The 25183-nt window shown below is 47.9% G+C and overlaps 1 protein-coding gene across 3 annotated transcripts in view; it reads left to right on the top strand.

Annotated features, from left to right (window-relative positions):
• The first annotated feature begins 14080 nt into the window (after positions 1-14080).
• KLHL18 (kelch like family member 18) overlaps positions 14081-25183 on the top strand; it is a 590797-nt gene continuing 579694 nt past the window's right edge. For all 3 annotated transcript variants that reach the window (XM_069645788.1, XM_069645787.1, XM_069645786.1), the window contains exon 1: positions 14081-14372. In XM_069645788.1, the coding sequence (XP_069501889.1) occupies positions 14256-14372 (117 nt within the window). In that variant the 5' untranslated portion in view covers positions 14081-14255. The remainder of the gene's footprint in view (positions 14373-25183) is intronic.

Genomic DNA, 25183 nt, shown 5'->3' with positions numbered 1-25183 from the left:
GGACCGGGAGAGGGTTTGAGAGTGCAAATCATCGAACCAGGGCTGGGTGGCATCCCCGTGGATGCCAGGTGAGCGTAACACTTCTTGGGTAGCTTTTTTCAAAAGGTGTTTTGAGTTTTAATTTATGCATACATTTAAGCAAGTCTATGTATATTTCTATGGTTTTTGTAATCGGGCAAAACCTAGTCCTTTCTCCAATACTCTGTTCCGATATTTGTTAAAACTAACATTACTCAAGTTAATAGCTATTGGGTTGGTTCCTTTTACTTGTTGAATCAATTCTTGTTCTTTGCTCTTGTAATCATTCCACTTGCACTGTTTTGATCTTTTGTTTCCGTCTTTCTTACCTCCTCTACTTCCTCAATGTCTTTAAATTCTTGTGTTTCTACTAAATCCTCTCTGAAAGTTATATGCTTGGTATTCCTTTTTGTAACACCTGATTTTTTTTAAAAATGTGTATTACTACATGTTTCTCTTTGGGTACTATCAGTATCCCTTCCACTAGAATCGACTTCTGAGCTCACTGATGATGTATCAAATATATTTCCTTGTTCTGATCTATAGGTTTTGTAGTGTCATATTTAGTTTGAAATATATATGTCCTTCCGTCCTGATAATCTTTCTCATCATGAAAAAATGTATATGTGATCTTGATATTCTTTCATAATTCTGTTATAGATAACATAGTTGCGTCTTATTGCATCTGGTAAGTTCATGCCTTCTATTTCATTCTTCACTGTTTCTGCTTGTTTTTCAAATTTCTCATATTTGCGTTTAGCGTGAGTTATTAATATTCACATTTATTAAATGAGCTTTTATTAGGTGTATTTTCCCAATCTACTACTAAATTGATGTCTTCTTTAGCACTCATGTCTGGCATAATGCATATACGTAATCCTCTTGGTATTCTTTCATTTTCTAAGTATTTAGTTAAAATTGCATATTGCCCAAATGTTTTAATCTCTTTCATTAATATCCTCTCCAAATGAAGACATGTTTGACTTAATAGTTCTTGTGTAATCTTCTTGTGAGAAAAGGAATTTGCTGGACTACCTCTTTGTGCAAAGAGTGCTGCTATAGCTTCATCTCTGTTTTCTTTGTAATCTGACATTATAAGATACTAATATCAAGCACACCTTCTGCAGCTGCAACTTTAAAGTTTCATAAATGTGTTCAGGCACTCAAGTGTCTATTATGGTTGCAAAGTTATGTCAGCTGCTCTATTATCAATGAGGGGCTGCTCAATGAGAGGCTGCTTCTTTCATGTATAGAATCTGTCATAAGGGTAACCTCATCTTCTATAATTTTATGGATCAAATCTCTATATACAATGCCTCTTTTTTAAAGAGCACCCACATATTCTTAAATTAGTTATGATTCCACAGTTATATCACATTAAATCACTGGTTTTATTAAGCCTTGTACCTTAATATGGATTCTTCACCCTCTTAACAATGCTGTTACATATTTCTTATCCTCAATACATACATTGAAGATGCCTACTGCCAATACAAATATAAGTGGACTTCACAGCCAACATGTGTTTCAATCTTTAGGAGAATATGAAATAGGTAACAATATTGATATGAAGGTCAATAATCTGTATTAAGGGACAAGGCTTAATACAACCAATACTTTAATGTGAGATAACTGCGGAATCATAACTAATTTAAGACTATTGGGGTGCCCCTTAAAAAAGAGGTGTTGTATATAATATTTGGTTTGTTTACAGATTTTATGGCTATCATTATACAAGGTGAGGTTGACGTATAGACAGTCTTCTGCATAAGGCCATCCCATCATTGAATAATAGCGCAGCTCACCTAACTTTGAAACCTTAACAGAAACTTATTTAGAGTGCCTGAATGAATGTATAATAATGTAGATTTTCGATACTAATGTTATAGAAAGTCATGATTCTATTAAAGACACGGAGTATGCTAAACTCTTCTCTTTACTTCTCAAGCAGCATGAAAACAAGATAACATGAATCAAGTGCAAACATTGAGAACAAATGACAAAAATCCATGACACTAAGTCTTTTTAATAGTTTGTGCTTCATGGGCTAGTTTCACAATGTGATGATCTAGTCCAATTACGCTCCTTCTACACCTTTAAAATTCTTTGTGATTTCACCTTCCTACTCTTTCTTTTGGTGCCTCTGATTAACTCGAACTATGCTCCCCAACCGGTAGATGCTGCAAATGTAACTTCCATCCACCTGGACTCTTCCAGTTCCTGTTGGTTTAGTCTCAGTGCATGCAGAAATTACATAATGACTGTTACATCCGCCCTGAGTCCCGCTACGCGGTGACGCAGGGCGTGCTAATAAAAGCCCCGCCCCCGAGTACGGGAGGCATTTCCGGGCCAACCCGAATGCCGTGTGCTGTCAGTTTCATTGCGCTCTCGCTGGAGCTGCGCCACCAGGCCGCGCGGCCTAGTTCCCACATTGATCCGGTCTCCCCGCGTGCAGGGACGCGGAGCTCGGATCCAACAATAGCGACGAGGAGACCCAGACGAAACATACGTGCTCGGTGCTCAACGGGCTACTGAGCGCCCACGGCCATAAATATACCAATTTTTGGACACCCGGTGGGGGGGGCACACACATTACCCCCCCACCCACATAAAAAAAAAATCGAACTTCAGGGGAAAACAAACCCCCACCAGCGCCATGTTGGACCCAGCCAACATAGAGCCAACCAGCAAATCGATTGGAGGCACCAAGAGAGTCTATCTGCCTCCCATGAACCAGAGACTCCAGGTAACATCGGAGGGGGCCCACTGTTGAACCACATCCACGAAGGCACGTGGTCAGCGCCGAATCCGGCGACCACTGCCCAGCTGGAAGATCAGAGAGATCGCCCAAGGACCAGTACTGAGGTGAGGCAAGCATTGCCCAACAATGGCCACCGGGGCATCCACCCCTAGACCCGGCACACCCTCAAGATTGGCGGCAAATCTATCGATGTCATCACCACAGGCTCGCCTGCAAGGGAACTCCTCGCCATGATCCAGCCTTTTGACCCTTTTACACACCCGTCATCAGTTGGCCCCAGGTGGCAGCTATGGATACAGAAATTCGAAATGGCGATGGACTGCAAGGACATAACGACTGCCAGGAAGATGAGGTCGCACCTGCTGCTAAACGTGGGAGACGAGGTACTACGCATATTCAACTCTTTAACCATTGATGATGGCCAGGACGTATACCAACAGGCAAAAGATGCCCTGACAGCGCACTTTCTCCCACAATTAAACCCAGACTATGAAACCTTCATATTCTGCACCACCATTCAGGCAGGAGAAGAAACTTTGGACGCATACCATACACGACTGAGGAAGTTAGCCATCTCATGCAAATTCACGAACGTCGAAAAAGAAATCCGGAGGCAACTAATAAATGGTATCCAATCGGAAAAACTGAGACGGATGATACTTAGTGAGAAAGGCATCTCCCTCACACGGATTCTTGAACTAGGTCGACAAACAGAACTGGCACACACCAGGGCTGCTAACATGGGCGCAACACTACAAAAATTACAGCCCGCCCTCGCTACAGCCATGGTGTCCATGTTACCAACAGACAATTCACGAGGGACGAAGCTGGTGGTGGCCACGGACAAAACAGGTGGCAGCCACGTGTTCCGGGTCCCACAGAGTGTGGATGGTGTGGTGGAGCGCGACATGGACGGCGAAACTGCCCTGCGCAAGGAACGACATGCGGGGCATGTGGTAGAAAGGACCACTATGCGAAAGTATGCCGATCAGTGGGCACCCCGGCACAGCCTCCACAACACCCTCAAGAAAAGAGCGGGACCAAGAAGAAGAAGCAGGCCAGCGCACGGCAAGTCGAAACCGCCAATTCGTCGACCGAGGAAGAAGGGTTGAAGTCTCCGGGCCACAACATGAAGCCGGAAAGGAACAAGGAAGGAAAGGCAGGAAGATCTAACTAGTGTCTGCATTGAATCAAGGGCAGATAACACAGAGAAAGAACCGCCGAAGGCGCAAATGTTTGGTCACCCTCCAAGATCAGCAAGTATGGATGACCATCGACACGGGAGCCTCTGTAAACATCATGCCCACAAGCATGTTCCAGATGTTACAACCACAAACAGATTTGAAAGACACGGACACACTGTTGTTTGCGTATAGCAGCAAGAAGCCCCTACCAGTCGTAGGCAGGTTCCGCACCACTCTCGTCCACGGCGAAAACAAACTACGATCCAAAATCTACGTCGTGAAGGCAGGGATCGAATGCCTTTTGAGTGGGGACGCGGCTGATGATCTGGGTTTGGTCAAGTTCATCTGCCAAGTGGATGAGATGCAAGAAGTTGAGAACATTTTGAAACATTACCCTAACCTGCAGAAGGGGATAGGCTGTTTGAAAGGAAAGACAATAGACTCCACATTGATGAGTCGGTACAGCCGAAGGCAGTGAGACACAGGAGGACACTGTTCCACATGCGAGAACAAGTGGAGAAAGAACTCAAAGCGCTGGAAGAAGCCGGAATAATAGAGGGAGTGACTGGGCCTACGCCATGGGTCTCCCAGATGGTAGTAACAAGAAAGCCTAAACAACCCGGTAAAGTCTGGATTTGCATTGACATGCATCTTCCAAATACCACCATCAAGCGGGAGCGCCACATTACGCCCACGATCGACAAAATTGTGGCCGACCTCACAGGGTCACGAGTGTTCTCCAAACTTGATCTAAAAGCAGGATACCACCAGCTAAAGCTTCATAGAGACTCTCGCTACATAACAACCTTCTCGACACATCTGGGGCTGCGGAGATACAAACGCCTGAGCTTCGGGATATCATTGGCGGCCAAAGTCTTCCAACAAACAATTCAAGAGGTCAACCGAGACATTCCTGGTGTCCTCAATGTGAGCGACGACATCCTGATCCACGCTCACGACAGAGAAGAACATCTCAAGAGGCTCCAAACACTTCTGGGCAGGCTTGAAGACGCTGGATTAACAATACACAAGGAAAAGTGCAAATTTCTAAAGTCGGAAATCACGTTTTTTGGGTACAAATTCAGCAGCACAGGCATTTCCCCTGACCCCCAGAAGGTTGCAGACATTCAAGCTGCAAGCCCGCCAATGACACCCACGGAAGTGCGCAGTTTTCTGGGCATGGCCACCTACTGTGGTAGGTTCATCCGAAATCTAGCCACTCTTTCAGAGCCCCTACGCGAACTGACCAAACAAAACACCAAATGGGAATGGGGGCAAGAGTGTCAGGAGGCCTTCAAAAACATTAAGGAGTCCCTGTCCGTCGACACAAGAATGGCGCACTATGACACTGAGTTCCCGACGGAGCTGTTCGTGGACGTAAGCCCTGTAGGGCTAGGGGCCATCCTCATGCAAGCCACCAAAGAAGGGGAGAAGAGGCCCATCGCATACGCATCAAGAACTCTCACTATGACAGAACAGGAGTACTCCCATATTGAGAAGGAGGCCATTGCCGTACTATGGGGGTGTTGTCATTTTCACTTGTATCTCTACGGACGGAGATTTACAGCAGTAACAGATCACAAACCTCTCCTACCTATCTTCATGGGTACGTTGCCGCACCCACCAGCAAGAATAACCAAATGGCTGCTGCACCTCCAGCAGTACAACTTTGAACTGACCTACCAGCCGGGCAGCGGAAACCCGGCAGATTTTCTCTCAAGGCACCCTCGAGAGGCTACCTCACAAGAAATCCAAGTAGCCAAAGAGACCGAGGAACACATATGCCAGGTGGTGCGAGCCATGAGACCAAAGGCTGTCAGTATCAAGGACATTGAATCAGAGACCCACAAAGACCCATGTTGCGACTTGGTGAAGGATGCTATGATCTCAGGGGACTGGAAAACCTTCATGAAGAACACCCACAACAGGACAATGGTGGCAAAAGGTTTTCTTTCTGGGATGTTCACTGTGAGACAAGACCTGTCGATCACGGAGAGCGGACATCTGCTCAGGGGAAATCGGATTGTCATCCCACCGACCATACAAGACAGAATAGTGGCACTGGCCCACGAAGGACATCAAGGTATGGCGCAGACAAAAGCTCGTATCAGGCACCGGGTGTGGTTCCCACAGATTGACGAGAAGGTTGAGAATCTGATAAACACATGCCTACCCTGCCAGATTACCCGGGCGCCACCTGAACCAGAACTCATTCAGTCAGTGGAACGTGGTTGGGCCGATGGGATGCGATTAGCATCGATTTCTGCACCATACAGGATGGCTTATACCTCCTGGTCGCCAATGACGACCATTGACAGTATCCTAAGGTCGAGATAGTAGAATCCACAGCAGCGGAGGTGGTCATCCCTGCCATGGAGAAGATGTTTGCGACACATGGTCTACCCACCACCATAAAGAGCGACAATGGTCCCCCTTTCCAGGGGAGGAACTCAAACAGTACCTGCACGAACTAAACATCAAGTACCATCATATCATGTCGAGATGGCCCCAGGCGAACGGTGATGTAGAACGTTTCATGAGGACCCTGAACGAAGTACTGAGGCTGTCAAAGGCGAATGCCAACCCGTGGAAAGTTGACCTGTACTGTTTCTTGCGGAACTACCGGGTCACCCCTCACAGCACGACGGGCGTCCCACCAGCCGATCTCATGTATGGCACCGTAATAAAATCCTCGATTCCACATCACCCCAGCAGGACCCCGGACGAGGTCAACAAGGAGCGCACGGAGAGAAGGAGAATGAATGCCAATGCACACATGAGTGTCAAGAGGAGGGCGAAACCGTCCGACCACCAGGTGGGCGACCAGGTGGTCATGCTGCGAAATCCGATAAAGTCGAAATTGGACACTAGATATGAAGAACTCCCGTGGACCGTCAGTGGGAGGCAAGGGACCATAGTGACGGTAACAAGAGGACGCCGCCAGGTGACACGAAATGCGTTGTGGTTCAAAGCAATGCCCCGCAACCTGTGGACTGATGGTGAAGGCCAACACGAAGAGGAAGCATCTCAGTCAAACGAAGAAGAGCCCGCGCACCTCCAGGATGAGGCAGCAGTCGGGGACAGGACTTGGGAGCAGTGAAGTGAGCCGGACATGGGTGAGTCGGATAAAGAATGTGAGGCACCCAGTGGGACAGGGAGTATCAGCCCCTGAGGCGAGCGATACAGTTTCAGAACGGCCACGAGACTGCCCGCCAGGTTCAAAGACTATGTATGTTAGTTTGGCCCCCTGTGGACTATGAGCAAGGAGGGCCCCTAGATGCTTGATAGTTAAAGTTTGTAGCATGTTGTGTTCATCGTTAATCTTATTTGAAATAAAGGAGGAATGTTATATCCGCCCTGTGTCCCGCTATGCGGTGACGCAGGGCGCGCTAATAAAAGCCCCGCCCCCGAGTACGGGAGGCAGTTCCGGGCCAACCCGAATGCGGTGTGCTGTGAGTTTCATTGCGCTCTCGCTGGATCTGTGCCACCAGGCCGCGCGGCCTAGTTCCTGTGACGTCCCAGTTTGACATAGCGCGCATGCGCGGGCCTCGTTATGGACCCGCGCATGCGCAGTTGAATAAACTGCGTCTGTGCGGCAGTTGCCGCCGGGACGCGTAGCAAGCAGCATCGCGTCCCGTGTCCTCATTGATCTGTGTGCGTGCGCGTATGCATGTGAGGGCCGAGGGGCCAGATGTAACAACTGGCGACGAGGCGGGATTGCCGCCACAGCGTTCGCCCAACGTACGTGGGCGCACAATCCACATCGTCGGCACGCAAGGACACGACGCGGACCGAGCACAAACGTTTTTCTCCTCAGAGCAGTAGCGGCCTGAAAAGGTGCTTGTGCGCTGCTACAAGGAGAAGAAAGGGATAATTTTTGGAACACTTGATTGTCCCCAATAACTTGGGGACAATCCAAAAAAAAAAAAAAAAAAAAAAGCCGGACACAAGGATAAGGCGACAGACAACAGCAGGAGACTTACATCAGCCAGGTTTGCGGCCTCTAACACACCCAGAGGTGCCTGTGCGACCTGTGAAGATGGCAAGTAGCGACGAAGAGACAGAAGTGGCGACAAGAGCGGTGAGGACACAACAGGGGTCGCTGCTGCCCATGCAGGAGTTTGACATGTCGGGGCCCCCGTCCAAACTAGGACCCAGGTGGCTACTATGGGTCAAGAAGTTAGAGATGTACTTTACAGCGACCGGAACAACCAACGACGATGCAAAAAGGGCGACCCTTCTGTATTCGGCCGGGCTGGACGTTATGCGCATCTACGAATCATTCACCCTGCCAGTAGTCACGTACGACACTGTCAAGACTGCGCTAGAAAACCACTTCATCCCACAGTCGAATGTCGACTATGAAAGATTTTTGTTCTGCAGAGAGAAGCAAAGGGAGGAAGAGTCTCTCAATCAATTCTGCGCCAGACTGAGAATGATAGCCAACACATGTCGCTGGGACAACGACGAGCTGATGATAAGGAATCAGGTCCTCCAGGGCTGCAGCTCAGGTAAATTGCGGCGACAAGTGCTGAGAGAGCCGGGGTGGACACTGCAGCAGATACTAGATAGTGGCCGGACGTACGAGCTGGCAGAATCCAGAGGAGCGAGCATGGACGCGGCAGTCAGGCCAAGCGCAAAGGAGGAAGCTTTTGCCGTAAACAAAAGGACGAAGCTGAAGGATAAGTGGGTCCCGAAGACATCGGAGAACAGATATCCCACTGCTCCCGGATCAATCTGCCAAGATTGCGGATATGACCTGCCACATGTAGAGGAGTGTCCTGCCAAAACGAGATCCTGCGGACGGTGCAATGGACCGGGGCACTATGCCCGCATGTGCCGCACCCCTGCTCCTATACCCACTCAGAGTGGCCCCGCGAGAACAAGGGGCAGCGGTTTCAGAAGGCAACGCAGCATCGCAGCTCTCGAACAGGAGGTGCGGAGGTTGCAACTTGCAGAAGAAGAAGAGGAGGAGGACGAAGAAGAAGTGTTTTTCATTTCAAACATTGCCTCAGAAAGCAAACGGAGGAGACAACCCAAGTGTATGGTAGAAATACTGAGCGTGCCGACGCAGATCCTCATCGACACCGGAGCATCCGTATGTGTGCTGGCGGAGGAAGATTATCTAAAACTCCCAGGCCCGCCGGCACTGGACAAGTCCATGGCGAAGATATTTACTTTCGGAGGAGACACCCCGTTGCCACTCAAGGGTGTATTCGTGTCACCAGTGTCGAGGGGGGAAAGCACCATCAAGGCAAAATTCTTTGTCACGGACGTTAGCCCTCACTCGCTTCTCAGCTGTGCTGCGTCGGAGGCCCTCAATTTGGTTCATTTTGCATATGGAGTATACCAGATCGACATTGAAACGCTGTTGGACAAGTTCTCGGGCATCTTCGAGGGTATAGGGAAGCTTAAAGCAACCCCAGTGTGCCTGCATATCGACAAGTCCATCAGACCGACAGCCCTCAAGCACCGTAGGATTCCGTTCCACCTAAGGGAGAAGGTGGAGGAGGAACTCCGATCACTCGTAAATATGGACATTATTGAGAGAGTGGAGGGGCCGACACCCTGGGTGTCACCAATTGTGGTAGCTCCCAAGCCGAAACAGCCCGGGGCGGTGAGGATTTGCGTGGACATGCGCCTCCCAAACGCTGCGATCAAGAGGGAGAGTCACATTACTCCAACTCTAGATGACATTATCGGAGAGCTTCAGGGGGCAAGAGTCTTCTCAAAGCTGGACCTACGAGCGGGCTACCATCAGCTTGAACTGCACCCGGACTCCAGGTTCATAACTACTTTCACGACGCATGACGGCCTATACCAATTTAAACGCCTGAGCTTCGGTATCTCGTCAGCTGCCGAAGTATTCCAGAACACCATCAGGGGGGCGTTGGCTGGCCTAAAAGGGGTATTGAACATGAACGACGACATCTTAGTTTTCGCGGACTCGGAAAGGGAGCACATGAAGAGGTTGGAGAACCCGCTCCAGAGACTGAAGAACTTAGGGCTCACCCTTGATCGACAAAAATGCGAGTTCTTCAAGGACCGCATTGGTTTCTTTGGATTCATTTTCCATGCGGCCGGTGTGTCGCCTGACCCAGCCAAAGTGAAGGACATTAAGGAAGCCGCCCCCCCACAATTCCCCACGGAAGTAAGGAGCTTCCTGGGGATGGTAACTTACTGCGGGCGGTTCATCAAAGGGCTGGCGTCACTGGCAGAACCACTCAGAGTGCTAACAAGGAACGACGCCGCATGGAAATGGGGAGCCGGTGAACAAGAGGCGTTCCAGACCCTGAAAAATGCCCTATCTGATGGGGACACCATGGCATACTTCAACCCCAAGGTGGAATCAGAGGTGGTGGTCGATGCGAGTCCAGTGGGAGTAGGGGCTGTGCTGCTGCAACCCGATGAACGCGGGGACATGCGTCCCATCGCCTATGCAAGTAAGGCTTTTTCGGACACGGAAATGAGATACTCGCAGATCGAACGGGAGGCGTTGGCCATCCTGTGGGGCTGTCGCCATTTCCGTTTGTACATTCTGGGCAAACCTGTCATGGTGGTGACTGACCACAAGCCGCTACTGCCCATACTGGTGGGCGTATCATCCAAGCCGCCCCCCAGGATCGAAAGGTGGATGCTGGCCCTGATGGAGTATGGGGTGAAACTAATTTACCGACCAGGGACGAACAACCCGGCTGACTACCTGTCGCGCCACCCAGGCAAGGAAAACTCTGTCACCGACATTGGGGCGAACGAGTGCCACGGGCTGCTGTGTCAGGTGGTGGAAGGGTCCCTACCAATGGCAAAATCAAGAATTGAAATTGCGACAGAATGCTCCAAGGATGAGGTTTTTAGCATCATCAAGACCGCCGTGAGGAGCGGTGATTGGAGGGAGGTATTGCACAACAACTCGCGCCGTCAAGCAGAGGCCCAGAGCGACCTCCAAGCACTCTGGAAAGTGAGGGATGAACTCTCCGTCTCAGACGATGGGCTAATACTTCGAGGGAGACAAATCGTCATCCCACAGGCACTGAGGACAAGGGTACTCGAACTGGCCCACGTTGGTCATCAGGGGGTTGTCAAAACGAAGGCTCGGCTGAGACACAAAGTATGGTTCCCGGACTTGGAGGGGCGAGTGGAGAGCTTCGTGAGGAGATGTGTGGCGTGCCAAGCAGCAGCCCCAGGAGACAGAGCCCCGCCGATAAGGTCGATGGAGCGTAGCAGCAAACCATGGGGAACTGTCCACGTGGACTTCGGCTCGACTGGTCGGGGCATGTACTTTCTGGTAGCAGTTGACCAAAGGTCCAGGTACCCCGAGGTGGAGGTGGTAGAGTCGACAGCGACAGAGTTTGCGACAAAGGCATTAGACAAAATGTTCGCCACACATGGGTTCCCGGACCTACTGTGCTCAGACAACGGGCCGCCGTTCACGGGCAGCCAGTTTGCAACTTACCTCCGGGAGAGGGGGATCCGGCATCGCAGGGTGTCCCCACTCTGCCCGCGAGCCAACGGGGAGGCCGAGAGAATGATGCGGACTCTTAATAAGGTCCTAAGAATTTCCGCCAGTGGTGGTGAAGACCTGGAGAGAAAGCTAGTGGAGTTTTTAAGAGAATACCGCACGACACCCCACCAGTCCACGAGAGTGGCTCCCGCCGAAGCACTGTTTGGACGATGCCCGAGCGGAATGCTACCGGAAGAGGAAGGCCGTCCGCCAGGGATAATAAACAACGAGGGTGTCCAGGAAGAACGGGCTAGGCGTAACGACAAAGAAAGTGAACGGAGGGGTCTGCAGGAAAAGGAGGTGCGAGTAGGGGACACAGTGCTGGTCCGAAACCGGCACCCGGAGGGGAAACTGTCCCTACCATTTGAGCCGCGCCCGTGGAAGGTAACGCATGTAAAGGGCACAATGGTGACGGCAGCCTGCGACCGAGGAACAGTCACGCGCAACCGGTCGTTCTTCAAAAGAATCGAAACACCCGCTGAGAACGGGGCTTCAGAAGAATCCATGGGTCGTGAGGGCCCACCTGGAGATCAGGAGGCCGAGCAGAACAGGGACTCCGCTAGCTCTGAACGGGAGTGTTCTACTCCGCCCACCACCTCGCCAAGGTACCCGGTCCTCCGCGAGCGGAGACTACCAGGGCATCTCAAGGACTACGTCCTGGACTCAGGTGACTGAACTGAGAAACGTAAGGTGAGACTCCAAGTTATTCATGCGCCCGCCACACGCCCGCCCACACGGGCAACAGTTGTGCAGGGGTATGCACACCCCGAAGGTTTACATTGTTTTGGTTAAAGTTGAAAAGGGATGTGACGTCCCAGTTTGACGTAGCGCGCATGCGCGGGCCTCGTTATGGACCCGCAGTTGCCGCCGGGACGCATAGCAAGCAGCATCGCGTCCCGTGTCCTCATTGATCTGTGTGCGTGCGCGTATGCATGTGAGGGCCGAGGGGCCAGATGTAACAGTTCCCACATTGATCTGTTCTCCTCGCGTGCAGGGACGCGGAGCTCGGATCCAACAATGACCACATTCAGTAAACCATTTACTGCATACTTGCCAACCCTACCGATTTAGGCGGTAGGATACCGCTTTTTAAGCAGTCCTACCGCCTACCGATTTTTTGACATCAAATACCGATTTTTTTTTTGTAAAAAAAAAAAAAAATTTTTTTTTTTTTTACATTTTTTTTTTTTGCCCATACCAGCTCGGGGAGTCTTTCAAGGGCTCCCCCGAGCTGGCGTACCGGGAGAATGCCAGGCATGCAGGCTTTTAATGTCAAAGGCACCCACGGCGGTGGGCTAAAAGCGCCCTTCCGCCGCGGGTGCCTTTGGCAAAAGGCGCCATTAGCCCCCCACCACGCCAACTCGGGGAGTCTTTCAAGGACTTCCCCGAGCTGGCGTAGCGGGAGAAGGCGCGGCATGCAGGCTTTTAATGTCAAAGGCACCCACGGCGGTGGGCTAAAAGCGCCCTTCCGCCGCGGGTGCCTTTGGCAAAAGGCGCCATTAGCCCCCCACCACGCCAACTCGGGGAGTCTTTCAAGGACTTCCCCGAGCTGGTGTAGCGGGAGAAGGCGCGGCATGCAGGCTGTTAATGTCAAAGGCACCCACGGCGGTGGGCTAAAAGCGCCCTTCCCCCGCGGGTGCCTTTGGCAAAAGGCGCCATTAGCCCCCCACCACGCCAGCTCGGGGAGTCTTTCAAGGACTTCCCCCGAGCTGGCGTAGCGGGAGAAGGCGCAGCATGCAGGCTTTTAATGTCAAAGGCACCCACGGCGGTGGGCTAAAAGCGCCCCTCCACCGCGGGTGCCTTTTGGTCAAAGGCGCCATTAGCCCCCCACCACGCCAGCTCGGGGGAGTCTTTCAAGGACTTCCCCGAGCTGCCGTAGCGGGAGAAGGCGCAGCATGCAGGCCTTTGATGTAAAAGGCGTCCACTGCGGTGGGCTAAAGGCGCCCCTCCGCCGCGAGTGCCTTTCACAAAAGGCGCCATTAGCCCCCCCACCACGTCAACTCTGGTGAGTCTTTCAAGGGCTCCCCCGAGCTGGCGTGATGGCAGAAGGCGTGGCAGGCGCCTCATTGTCATTGAATGCACCCGCGGCGGCGGGCTCATTCAATGACAATGGGCTGCTGACGTGCCCTATTCCTATCATTACCTCCTCGACTGACTATTTTTGAAACTTTAAGATTCCTACAGATTTTTGGTCACAGAATGTTGGCATGTATGTTTACTGGGTGGATAATCGTAAATCCATGCACCTAGTGGAGGAATGCTAAACTGACCTCAGAACATTTGTGGGGAGTATGAGGGTGGTGATGTTATGAGCCTCTGTGCCTCTAAGGCACCCTGAGGGAGCAAATGGGAGAGTGGGGTTTCCTTAAGTACAAAGGACGCCAGTTCCTACTTGTATGCTGCTGAGAAGGAAAATAAAGTTACTGTCTCCATGGGTAACAACTACCATGGACAACCTGTCTTGCAAACTCTTGAAAAGAAGTTCTATTAGAGGTAGCTTTTGTTTCTATAATGTATGCACGGGAAAGTAAACAGCCATCTTGGGCAGGATGCTGTGTGTTCTATAGCGCCACGGCAGTCCTTCTTTTGTTGTTTTGGCAACTGTCTTTGGTCAGCCTGGAAGCAATACGGAGCCCTCGGAGGGCCAGAAAGGCTGCGAGGGCGTTTCCTTCCCTCGCCGGTTTTTCTCTGCTGGCGCTGTCAGCACGCTCTGCTTTTATCATTACATTTGTGCCCTCGCTGCTTTTTGGTTTCGTTCGCCGTGAGCTCGCGGTTCTCCCCACCCCGGAGCATGGAGGAAGCCCTGGAGGAGCTGGTGCACTTTACGGTGGAGGAGCTGCCGAACCGTGGCTATGGGGTAATGGAAGAGATCCGGCGACAGGGCAAGCTGTGCGACGTGACCCTTCGGGTAAGAACGTCTTGTAGTTGGTTGGGGTATGGGCTTGGATTAACCCGTGAGGTACAGTACCTGCAAATAAAATTAAAAGACATATAAAACACAAACTTTCGTTTTCGAGAGCTAATACTTATGGATGTGGAAACCAGTGAATTGGGGACTGTAAGGGGAACGGGATGGAAATTGAAAGGATTTAGTTTAAGATGTCGGCACTGACATCTACGAATAGGAAGGCTTATGTCATGTGGACATCGGTTGAGATTAATCAATTGGAGGACGAAGAAGGTTTAATGGAGTGATGCAGTTGAGGGCTTGGCTCTGAGGCACGACTATAGGGCTCTCAAGGTTCCTCGAACGGTGCCAGAGGAAGCCACCCAGTCCTGCCTTTTTTTTTTAATTCTCGTTCTGTAATCCTTAATTGAAAATGGTAAAGATAAAACTACAATTCCCAGAATTGCAAGAAAAAAACATTTTCGTGCATGGCATGGGAAAACTTGAGTTTTGCAAATAAAACCAGACACGAGGAGCTGTGATGCTATGTCAAATGAAGTTTTTAAGAACAAGGATGAAGACCCTGGGTGCTCAGGAAGGTGCATGAAAAATGCCTAAAGCTGGGATCGGTCATAATGTCGGTATGGGAGCCGTTATGGAAACCATTTAATCAAATAAGTTGGTTGTAGATGTGTAGTGTTCTTTTGTTTGTCTCTTTGGGAGGGGTGTTCAGTTACTCTGTGTGGGTGGCTTAGTTGGTGTGCGTATTGGGTTTTGGAACACAGAATTTGTTGTCTTAATGAGGGGAGCAGCCAGAGACTTCTGTGGGCAACTTGTTGACATGTGCACACAGACTTGAGACTCCATATAGCTAACATGCTTTTTGCAGTGGCAGGCTATTGATACAATGCTTCAATGCTTTAATTGTGCTTTTGCATCATACAGGGAGTTTACTTCATTCTGCTAATTGTAATCAAGAGTGATTTCATGCTGCAATGTCTGTATTGCATAAGTAAAAGCGAGAAGCCTCGTGTTTATTGCAATGGGTCGTTGCCGGCTGTGCTGGAGGCGCCATGGCAACCGCCAACGCGGAAAAGGGCGAAAAGAGGCAGGTCCGCCCAACATGGTATTCTGCCTGCCGTGTTTCCCCCGCTGGTGTGAATGGGAAATACGACGGCGAGAAGCGCCTGATGAAGGAGACAGGTGTGAGGGGGGAAGTGAGAGATGGGTTGCGTGAGAGGGCGTGACAGCGCCCCACATGCAAAAATGAGTACACAGTACGCTGATACAAATTCTGAGAGTGGTGAAGGAGCGAAGGGGGAAACCCAAAATCCCCAACAACCCCCGCTTAACGTACCACAAAAGGAAGGCCTAGATGGCTGCGATAAGGTCACTCAGGTAACGGCATTGATCCACGGAAATCCTAGTGCTGCGTCACCCACTTTAAAACAAACAAAAAAAGCGACTAAACATCCCAAAAGACGATCAAACGAACGAAAGCGCTGCTCGGAGACAAACAGCAGCGAAACGGACTCAGACCTAGATACGGACTTAACTACAGATACAGAAGAACGGATAAGACACGACGAGGCAGCGATCGAAGTGGACTCAGATACCGAAACTACAGAATCGGCTGACCTGATAAAGAAATCAAAGGTTGCATCAAATTCAGAAATCTTGGAAAAAGGGGAAATTAAAAGCTCAACCGACCACACCTTCTTAAAAATAGGAAGAAAGAGGGTACTCCAAGAAAGCAAAAAAACTGGTCACAAAAGATCAAAGTTCGTATCAGAAACGCCAGAACAAACGAGCAAAAAAGTACGAACTAGAAGAGACGCGCAACTAAAGGGGCCCTCCATCCCCCCAAATCAAAACTTCTTGAAGGCCTTTTTCACTCAACACCAAAAAAGAAAAATCTTAACAGAAAACGAAGTATCGGACGCAGACATGTTGGAAGCAGTAGGGGATTTCCCACAAGCTCTTAAAGCGAGAAAATCTGTTTTCGACGCAAATGACATCCAGAGACAGGAGCAGCAAAACGAAAATGCAAAAGTACAATGTCTAAAAGACACGGAAGAGCTATTAAGAAACAATATAACAGCTGAGAATACGAATCAAGGCGCGAGGGAAAAACTGACGGCCTCTTTAATTAGCCAACCTACTTCCTACCCAAAGAAAGTAATTCAAGAGACGAAAAGCCAAGCAGAAAACCCGAGCAAGGGATCAGAGGTGGTTAAGGAAGTAGAAGGGCAGATCATTAGCGACACAAACTCAGAGAAAAACAAAGCAGTTGATGGGGAGCAGCGGGCGGCTTGGACAAGACCACATCTGTCGCTGGTCTCTCAAAACAAACCAGTCCCAGAGGTAAGGGACTTGCCCAAAACCCCTTGGGGACCAGGTTTTAGCGAATAAGGGGCGAAGTAATCAAACCATGCTAAATGAAAACGGCCATAGCCCTCGACGAGACTCCTCATATAATGACCTCCAGGCAACTACACGAAGAAAAGAACAAATCCTGGCATCTCCAAAAAAGAGACGTTTAAGTGACATAGCGGCAGCAATGCAAAAAGAGTCGCCGAGTAAAAAACCAGACATGATCGCTATCATGTCGGCTATGACTATTGTGCTGGCCCCATTTTGCAAATTATATGAGGCGATCAAAGAAGAGGTGAAAGACAACACCGCAATTTTATCCAACATGATGAATAAAATGTCTCACGTTGAAAGCTATATTACAGCCATAGAAAATCGTGCTACCTCTCCTTATCGCAATTGGGAAAGCAAAATCAGTTAACTCGAGAAAAAGATAGAAATTATGGAACAAATAAACAACGAGCAGAGGGCTCAAATAAACAGCCAAAAACCACAAATTCAGTTATCACAGCCCCAGCCGAAACTGATAGGAAATACCACTCAAACGCTGTTGGCATGGAAAGAGCCAGTTTTCATTAACAAATCCACATCCAAAAGGCTTGACGAAATCCAACACCAGACAGTCGATTTAAGAAGTCCACCTAAAGACGAAAACCAGTCCCGAGTCCTAATAAACAGCAAAATAACGAAGGCACACCTGCAAGAAAAAGTAAATTTAAACAGTCAACAAAGTTGCATAAAAAAGGTAACCTCTCCCAAATCACCGCAAACGGCAGAAGAATTTATGCTACAGTCTGACCTAATGAATATGTCGATCTATGAAGAAAACGAGCAAACAGAGAAAAGCAGAGACATAGAGCAGATAGGGCAAATTGTCGGACTACATTTACATCAAAAGGACGAAAAAGGGGACAATAGAGGGGTCGAAATGGAAAATGGAAATAGAGGCCACGGCGACACCGCAACAAAACCGAGGAGTCGTCGTCCCTAAAGAGAGACTTAAGACAGCTTCAGAAAAGGCAAGTACCAAGCCTAAAGGACTCAATGAAAAAAACAGCCCAGTGAAATTAAGAGCCCAAAGGGGAGAAAGAGGAGATCAAAAAATGAATAAAGACGCACTAAGAGTGTTCAAGCTTGAGCAAAGAGAGATAGAGAGCGGCCACCTGATTTTGAACAGACCTACAATCATGAAGATTATGAACAAAACGAAATCTTTATACAAAATCAGACCATCAGATGTGGTGTTAGTAGAACCATACCACAGAGAGAAAAGGGCCAAAGCCTATGTTCACATTAAAGCAGGAGAAACTGAGCGGATTGACCAACTGGCATACGAAGAATTAAAGTCATTGGGTTTTACCCTGACTGAGATCACAAAGCCAACGGAGCAAATATTGGCGAGTAAGAAAAAGGATGATATCGCCATTAGATCAGTGCACTATAAATCAAGGATGGAAGACCTGTATCGCCAAAACCGCAGACAAGAGGCAGTAGAGAAGGATGGACTAAGAGGGCCCTTCCGTGACCACCACTGGGACAAGGAGATAAAGAAAACCACACGAAAGAGATATCACGACACTCGTGACGAAATCTGGCGACGTTACAGAAGTGATCAGCGGGATAGGGTTTATAGTCGTTCTGAAAGTAGTCCGCCTCGAGGAAGAAAACCAGAGCAACAGAGTGAGGTCGGCATCGAAGCAAGGAGGAGAGACGATATAAACAGTTCTCCAGACCCCAGAAATGGTGTAAAATCTGTAAACCAGGAATCGGGCCCCTGGAAATGGTTCACTCAAAAATGGAATAAAAACAACAAAAAATAGCAACGACCGGGGCCGTTCAACGTTGGCGATTTTACACTCTGCTACGATGAGGAACGGCCTGAAATAGAGACCTTCACTCTGTGCTCGTGGAATACAAGAGGGTATGCCCACTTGACAAAGGTCGGTGAAGTAAACCTGGGGTTTTACGATATGATATGTCTCCAAGAGACATGGCTGATGGATAAACCTGCATTGGACGGCTACACAGTTGAAATTTCACCGGCAGTGAAAGGCTTACTAGGCAGACCATCGTCTGGCCTTTTGGTGGCGATTAAAACGGGCCAAGGGTTATCGGCTCCAATTAAATGGAAGGAGGCATACGAAGTATTGGTGGTGTTGACCTCGTGGAAACAGATAAGCGACAAAAATGAAATCAGCTCTACAAAAAATGTAGCAATTATAAATTGTTACTGGAACCCTCAACGGATGTCTATCAAAACATTCTGTGACAACATGAGGGGTACCATCGATAAATTGTATGAGAACTTTGACTCGATCGACATCATAATATGCGGTGACTTTAACGCAAAATGCAGTGTCCTAAGGCCCACTGGTTTGGGTAATGAAAAAGGGAACAGATCAAGAGAAGCAGCTTACGAACGAGGGAAAGCCCTGAACCAAGTTATTAAAGCAAGAAATATCCAAAACGTTGCCAATCTCTTCCCTTACAAGTAAATCTCCCAACATGGGAACGAAACTCTGCAAACGCGACACTTGATTACATCTTTATCTCTGACGGCCTTACAGCAGGTATCACAAGCTTTAAAGTATTAAAAACAGAACACAGTGATCATAACCTGCTTACTTGTGTTTGGCAAGGCAGTAAACCGTCTAAAGAAACATATGGAACAACGCTCGACTTAAACTCCCAAAGAACAAGGCTTAAGATAAGCGAAGGGGACATCGCTAAAATCAAGCAAGGTTGGGTCGAAAGGGTTGATAAATTGCAGGAATCAAACCGCGATGAACGACCAAACTATTTACCCTTGTTATTGGCCTACGAGACCCAGGCTAAAAAGTCCACTAAGATACTCGGGACCGGAAGATATGCATTTAACAAAGCACTGGTTGACAAAAGAAAAGAGGTGCGCAAACGAAAAAGAATAGCGAAAAAAACAAATGCCTCCGCCGATTGGGAGAAATGGAAGCAAGAAACAAAAGGGTACAAAAACTGGCTAAAACAGCAGAGAGCTTCCCAACTTCAATTAGATGCGGAGCTTATGATGTCCAAATTACAGACAAAAAAATCCAGTAAATTTTGGGGCCTTATAAAAGAAATGACAAACACTCCAGGCTCAGCGCAGACAAACGCGGTGGCCGAATCCAGCTGGATTGCTTATCTGACCAGAGAATTCAAGAGACCAGACGGCGAAGTGTACACGGAGATAAATCGGTCGAATTCATCCTGGATCGATGTATCCAACCCCAGTGAAATAGAAGCATCAATTACCAAACTAAAAACATCAAGAGCCCCTGGTCCGGATGGCCTTACTAATATGGACCTTAAGCGGTACCCGGAAAAATGGTCAGAATTGATTAGTAAAATCTTTCAGGAGTGTGGCAGAAAAAAGATGATCCCCGAAACATGGCGAACTGCGATCATCGTCCCTATTTATAAAAAGGGAGCCCGAAATGAGCCAGTAAGCTATAGACCCATCGCTCTTTTGGACATTATAGGCAAGATCTTTGCGACGCTGCTATTGACCCACTTTAAATCATGGGAACAAAACAGCCCGTCGAGGGACTTCCTACAAACAGGTTTCCAAAAAAACGGGAGCACATCAATAAACATCCTAATCCTCAACATCCTGAAAGCCAAGGTCAAGGATGGGGCGCCCAGGATTTTTTTGGCTTTCGTGGATCTATCGAAGGCCTTCGATAAGATTGATCGTAACAAGTTATGGTCAAAACTACACCACTGGAAATGTCCGGAAGAGGTGTTGGAGCCAATAAAAGCCCTCCACGAGAAGACAAAAATCAAGGTCAAACTGAATCAACAGGGTACATTATCTGAAGAGATTGAAGTCTATAGAGGCGTCAAACAGGGCTGTCCACTGGCCCCCGCCCTGTTCAATGCATTTTTGGGAGATTATGGCCAGTCAGAAAGCAAAATTAGAACATTTCCCCCAAAAATAGGAAATACGGAGATCCCTCGCCTGTTGTATGCCGATGATGTCATACTAATCGACCAAACTCCAGTTGGTCTTCAGCGCAAACTGACTAATCTGGCAAAGTATATGAGAGAAAATAACCTGGAGATCAATGAGTCAAAAACCAAGATCTTGGTCTTCGAAAAAAGCAAAAAAAGAACAAAACAGCAGACATGGTTTCTGCAGAACACTGAAATCGAAACCGTAAAAACCATCAAATACCTAGGGGTATTGATGGACTGCTCTGGAGTGGACAGGGCCTGGCAACTTCAACTATGGGAGAAAACAAAGCGGCTGACCGCCCAAATAAGAGCAGTGGACAGAAAATACGGCAAATTCTCACTCATCCCAGCCATAACCTTCTATAAAACAAAGGTGGTCCCATCAATACTATATGGTGCCGAGTCATCGCTGTGTTTACCACATAAGCTATGGCCCAAACTGGAGGGGTATGTATGGAAAACAGTTCTGGGTTTACCCAAATCGACCTCCATGCCGGCAATTAGGCGTGAATTGGGCCTAGTTTCACTGACATCCATGGTGGATCAAAGCGCAATGAGGCTATTTAGAAAAATTATCATGTCTGACTCCCTGCGATTATATGAAATTCTGAGGAAAGAAAAGGGAAATGCTCTGCCTTATCCAACTGGGCAGAGAAAAGAGAAAATGACCTAGCCCAAATAGCCTGCTCCGAACAAGACCTGAAGGAAAATCCGGATCGTGTCAAACGCAAAATGGAAGAGTGGGATTGGATCACCACAGTGGAAAAGGCAACTAAAAACAAACTTTTAGCCACCCTACCTCCGACCTTCAACAAATTAAAAATGCTGTTGAAATACTGTCAAAAATTCCCGGATAAAAAACTGAGAAACCTTCTATTGAAAGCAAGATTGAACTTACTCCCTACGCGGGAGATCATGGCCATTCGTGACCCTAAGACTACAAAGTCCTGCCGTCTCTGCAAAAACCTGGATACGATTGAATCTGTCAAGCACCTTGTGATTAACTGTCTAATGACCAGAGAAAACAGAATAGCTTACCTTCGCCCTCTGCTAGACAACGCCTGGATCTTGGAGCCCGACGAGTGGTGGGATAGACTAATCTCAGGAGAGAAAACGAATTGGGCAGTGGCAATGGCGAAGCAAATAGAGCTAGCGATGAAAGAAATAAATACTCATAACACCTCATCGCAATCACAATAAAGGATAGACTTTCTTTCTTTCTCTGTCATCCACTTAAAGTCGCAACGCACATGGAGAGTGAGGTAGCGTTGCGTGAAGACTTTTTCTTTTCCTTTTCCTTGGAAAGGGAAGGAAAGTGAGAGGACAATTTCGTTTTACTTTTGATAAAACTCAGTTTTTCTTTATTTTTAAACTGAGTAAATGTTTCAATTAAAAAAAAAAAAAGAAAAAGGTAAAACTCGATGCTGTGCAGGAGGGCTAGTCGTAGGCACAGGCGAAGGGGGACTTGCTGCATGCTGCCCTGTGCAATGTGCTTATTTCACGACCGGATAGAGTTTTGATGTTTCCATGTGATTAATGTTGTCGGGCGCATTATTGCTACAGCATACCTATAAGGACATTTGAGCCCAACGCCCCTTTTTTTTTTTTTTTTTTTTTTTTTTTTAAAAAAAGAAAATTATTGCAGGTTTTATTTTTTTCTGAGATTTAGTCCATTTCTGGGTCTGAGCTAAGAAAGCACACAACGTTATAGTTTTAATTGTGTATTTTATTTAAAAAATGTTTTTACGGTTCTTATTATCAAATTGCAAAATTCTACAGAGCACTGAGCATGACATAAAATGAACTTCCCAAGTCTACAACTTGATAGACAAACTGAAGAGAAACGAAAGAGGGGCAATACAGGATTAGGGATGTTGCAGTATGTAGTTCGCAATGTTATGTCAACTTGCTGGCAAAGTGAGAACATACTGCAGTTATCAATGTTTTCAAGTATTATTTTTTTTATTTATTTGGATTTGTATAGCGCACTACAGCCAAGGGGCATCGAGGTGCTGTCACAAGCAAGCAACAAGGGCTTCATTAAAGGTTACAAAAAGCCACCCACATTTCTTAGTTACAGGGGAAATACATATTACAGAATTAAATAGTTATCGCAGGCACAAAACAGAAGAAGATGGTCCCCTGTGTTAACAGCTAGGCGTCTGACTAGACAATAGGTTGCATTAGGAGTCGGACAAATAGCAAGGTTTTAACTGCTTTTCGAAAGGCAAGGTGTGAGTTAATGAGCTTGATGTGGGGTGGTAAGGCATTCCAGTGTGATGCAGCAAGGAAGGGGAAACTCGTCCCTCCTGCACGCACTCTCTGGGTTTTAGGCAGGGTGATCAAATTAGTGTAGGCAGTCCTGGTGGGCCTGGTTGAGGTGGACTTAGTTATTCTTTGGACCAGGTAGGGGGGTACCAGGGCATGCATGCATGCATGCATGCATGCATTTATGCGTGAGGGCAAGAGTTTTAAAAAAACAATTATTTCTTAGACTGGGAGCCAATGAGCTTGCTTGCGCACCTGTGAAATGTGGTCCCTCTTGGAAATCCCAGTGGCTGCCCTAAGGGCATTATTTTGTACCAGTTGCAATTAGGCAATATTCTTGCCCAATGTCCCTGCAAGGAGGGCATTGCAATAATCCAAGCGTGACCCTATTATTGCCCTAGCAATGGTAAGGCAATTCAGTTGGGGGAGGAAAGGCCTGGCTCCATTGAGCATTTTAGAGTAGTAGAAGATGCAACAGCGTTAACCTGTCTATCCATGTTGAGATTAGAGTCAAGAAATATGGCCAAGGTCTTGACGGTTTGAGACACCTTGATGTGGGTGTTATCAATCGTGAAGGAGCTGTACTGTTTGCCCAATTTGCAAAGGGTGACGGGGGATCCAATTAGGAGTAGTTCAGTTTTCTCTGTGTTTAGGAAGAGCCAATTCTCTGCCATCCAGGATTGAATAGCGGTGTAAATGGAGTTGAGGGTGTTCAGATCGGTCTGGTAATCCCCATATAGGGGGGATAAGCACCTGAGTGTCATCTGCGTAATTGGTGTATGAGATGCCCAGGGCGTCCAGCAGGGTGAACAGCGGCCTCGTGAATAGTTTATATAAAGTGGTGGCAATGCAGGAGCCCTGTGGGACTCCGCACTTGAGGAGACTGGGGGTGGCAGAGTCAGAAAAAACTTTTATAGCCCTGTCTTGTAGAAAAGAGGCAAATCCAAGCACGAGCTTAGGGGGAGAAGTTAGCCGCGATGGTGAGATGGTGGCATAGTGTCTTGTGGTCCACCAAGTCAAAGGCCGCAGATAAATCAAGGAGCAATAGGAGCGCAGGTTTGTCTGTGTCTCGGTGGTCATCAATTTGATTTTTCAAGCGTTTCAGTGCCATGGCGTGGACAGAAACCAGACTGCCGCAAACCAAGGAGACAGTAGTCTTTGAGAAATTTTTGGACTTGCAGGTAAGCTGCTTTGCCCAAAATTTGTAGCAAAAAGGGAACAGTAGTGATTGGTCTGTAGTTCCCTGGGACAGAGTGGTCAAGTGAAGGTTTTTTAAGGAGAGGGCATACCCAAGCTTCCTTACGGCTGGACGGGACATGGCCAGACTGGAAGGAGGCATTGATAAAGGCAGTGAGGAAGGGGGCAAGGGTAGGGATGCAGTCCTTGATGAGTTGGGCAGGGCAAGCGCCCCCTTGCAGTTAGATAGTTTAATTACTTTAAGAAGGGCGATGACTTCAAATTCACTCATGTCCTTGAATTCAAAGGGAGGGTATTCGTTCTCAGTGGTAGCTATACCAGTAGACGTGTTACAGTGAAGGTTATTTAACTGGTGGGTGAGAGCCTTTCGGTGGGTCATAATTTTAGCCTGCAGGGTGTTAAGTTTATCCAACATGGCAGTTTGGATGTTGTTACACCAGCTTGCATCTTTAGAGAGAGTGGGCAGCAGCGGGCAGGGTTTTCCAGTTCTCTAAAGATGGCAAAGATGTCTTTAGTCCTTGACTTTGCATTCGCTATCCTGACCTTAAATGAGGCCGCTTTGGCCTTAATTATAGCAGATTTGTACTCCTTGGAGATGGCCTTGAAGTCTGCCTTGTTGGTGGCGTTGGGTTTAGCTTTCCTCTTGAGATGGCAATATTTTGGTAAGAACTGCTTGCATCATCACCGATTTTGTGAGAAACAGACGACTTAACGTTAGGTTTAATTATTTCCAAGTTGTCTTCTTGGTTTGGATGTTCTTTTTAACCAACTCAAGTTAATTATCTGTCTACGCGGGATGAAAGAATAACTTTACCCCCCACAAAAAAAAGTCTTCTATGTTATACACACTTTTCCTTAAAGGATGAATTAACACTCACTATAGTATTATGCCAACTTTGTTGGCGAAACACTACCCGGTTCACAGCTATAGTATTTTTCAATGACGAACGTGGATAAAACACAAGGTCTACCAAATGGGGGGGGAAAAAAGCAAGGCCCGGCTGTTGTCTCAGCGATTTCAT

Source organism: Ambystoma mexicanum, chromosome 2p, assembly GCF_040938575.1.
Source record: "Ambystoma mexicanum isolate Mex_15411 chromosome 2p, UKY_AmexF1_1, whole genome shotgun sequence".
NCBI lineage: Eukaryota > Metazoa > Chordata > Amphibia > Caudata > Ambystomatidae > Ambystoma > Ambystoma mexicanum.
This window is presented reverse-complemented; position numbering and strand designations above follow the sequence as displayed.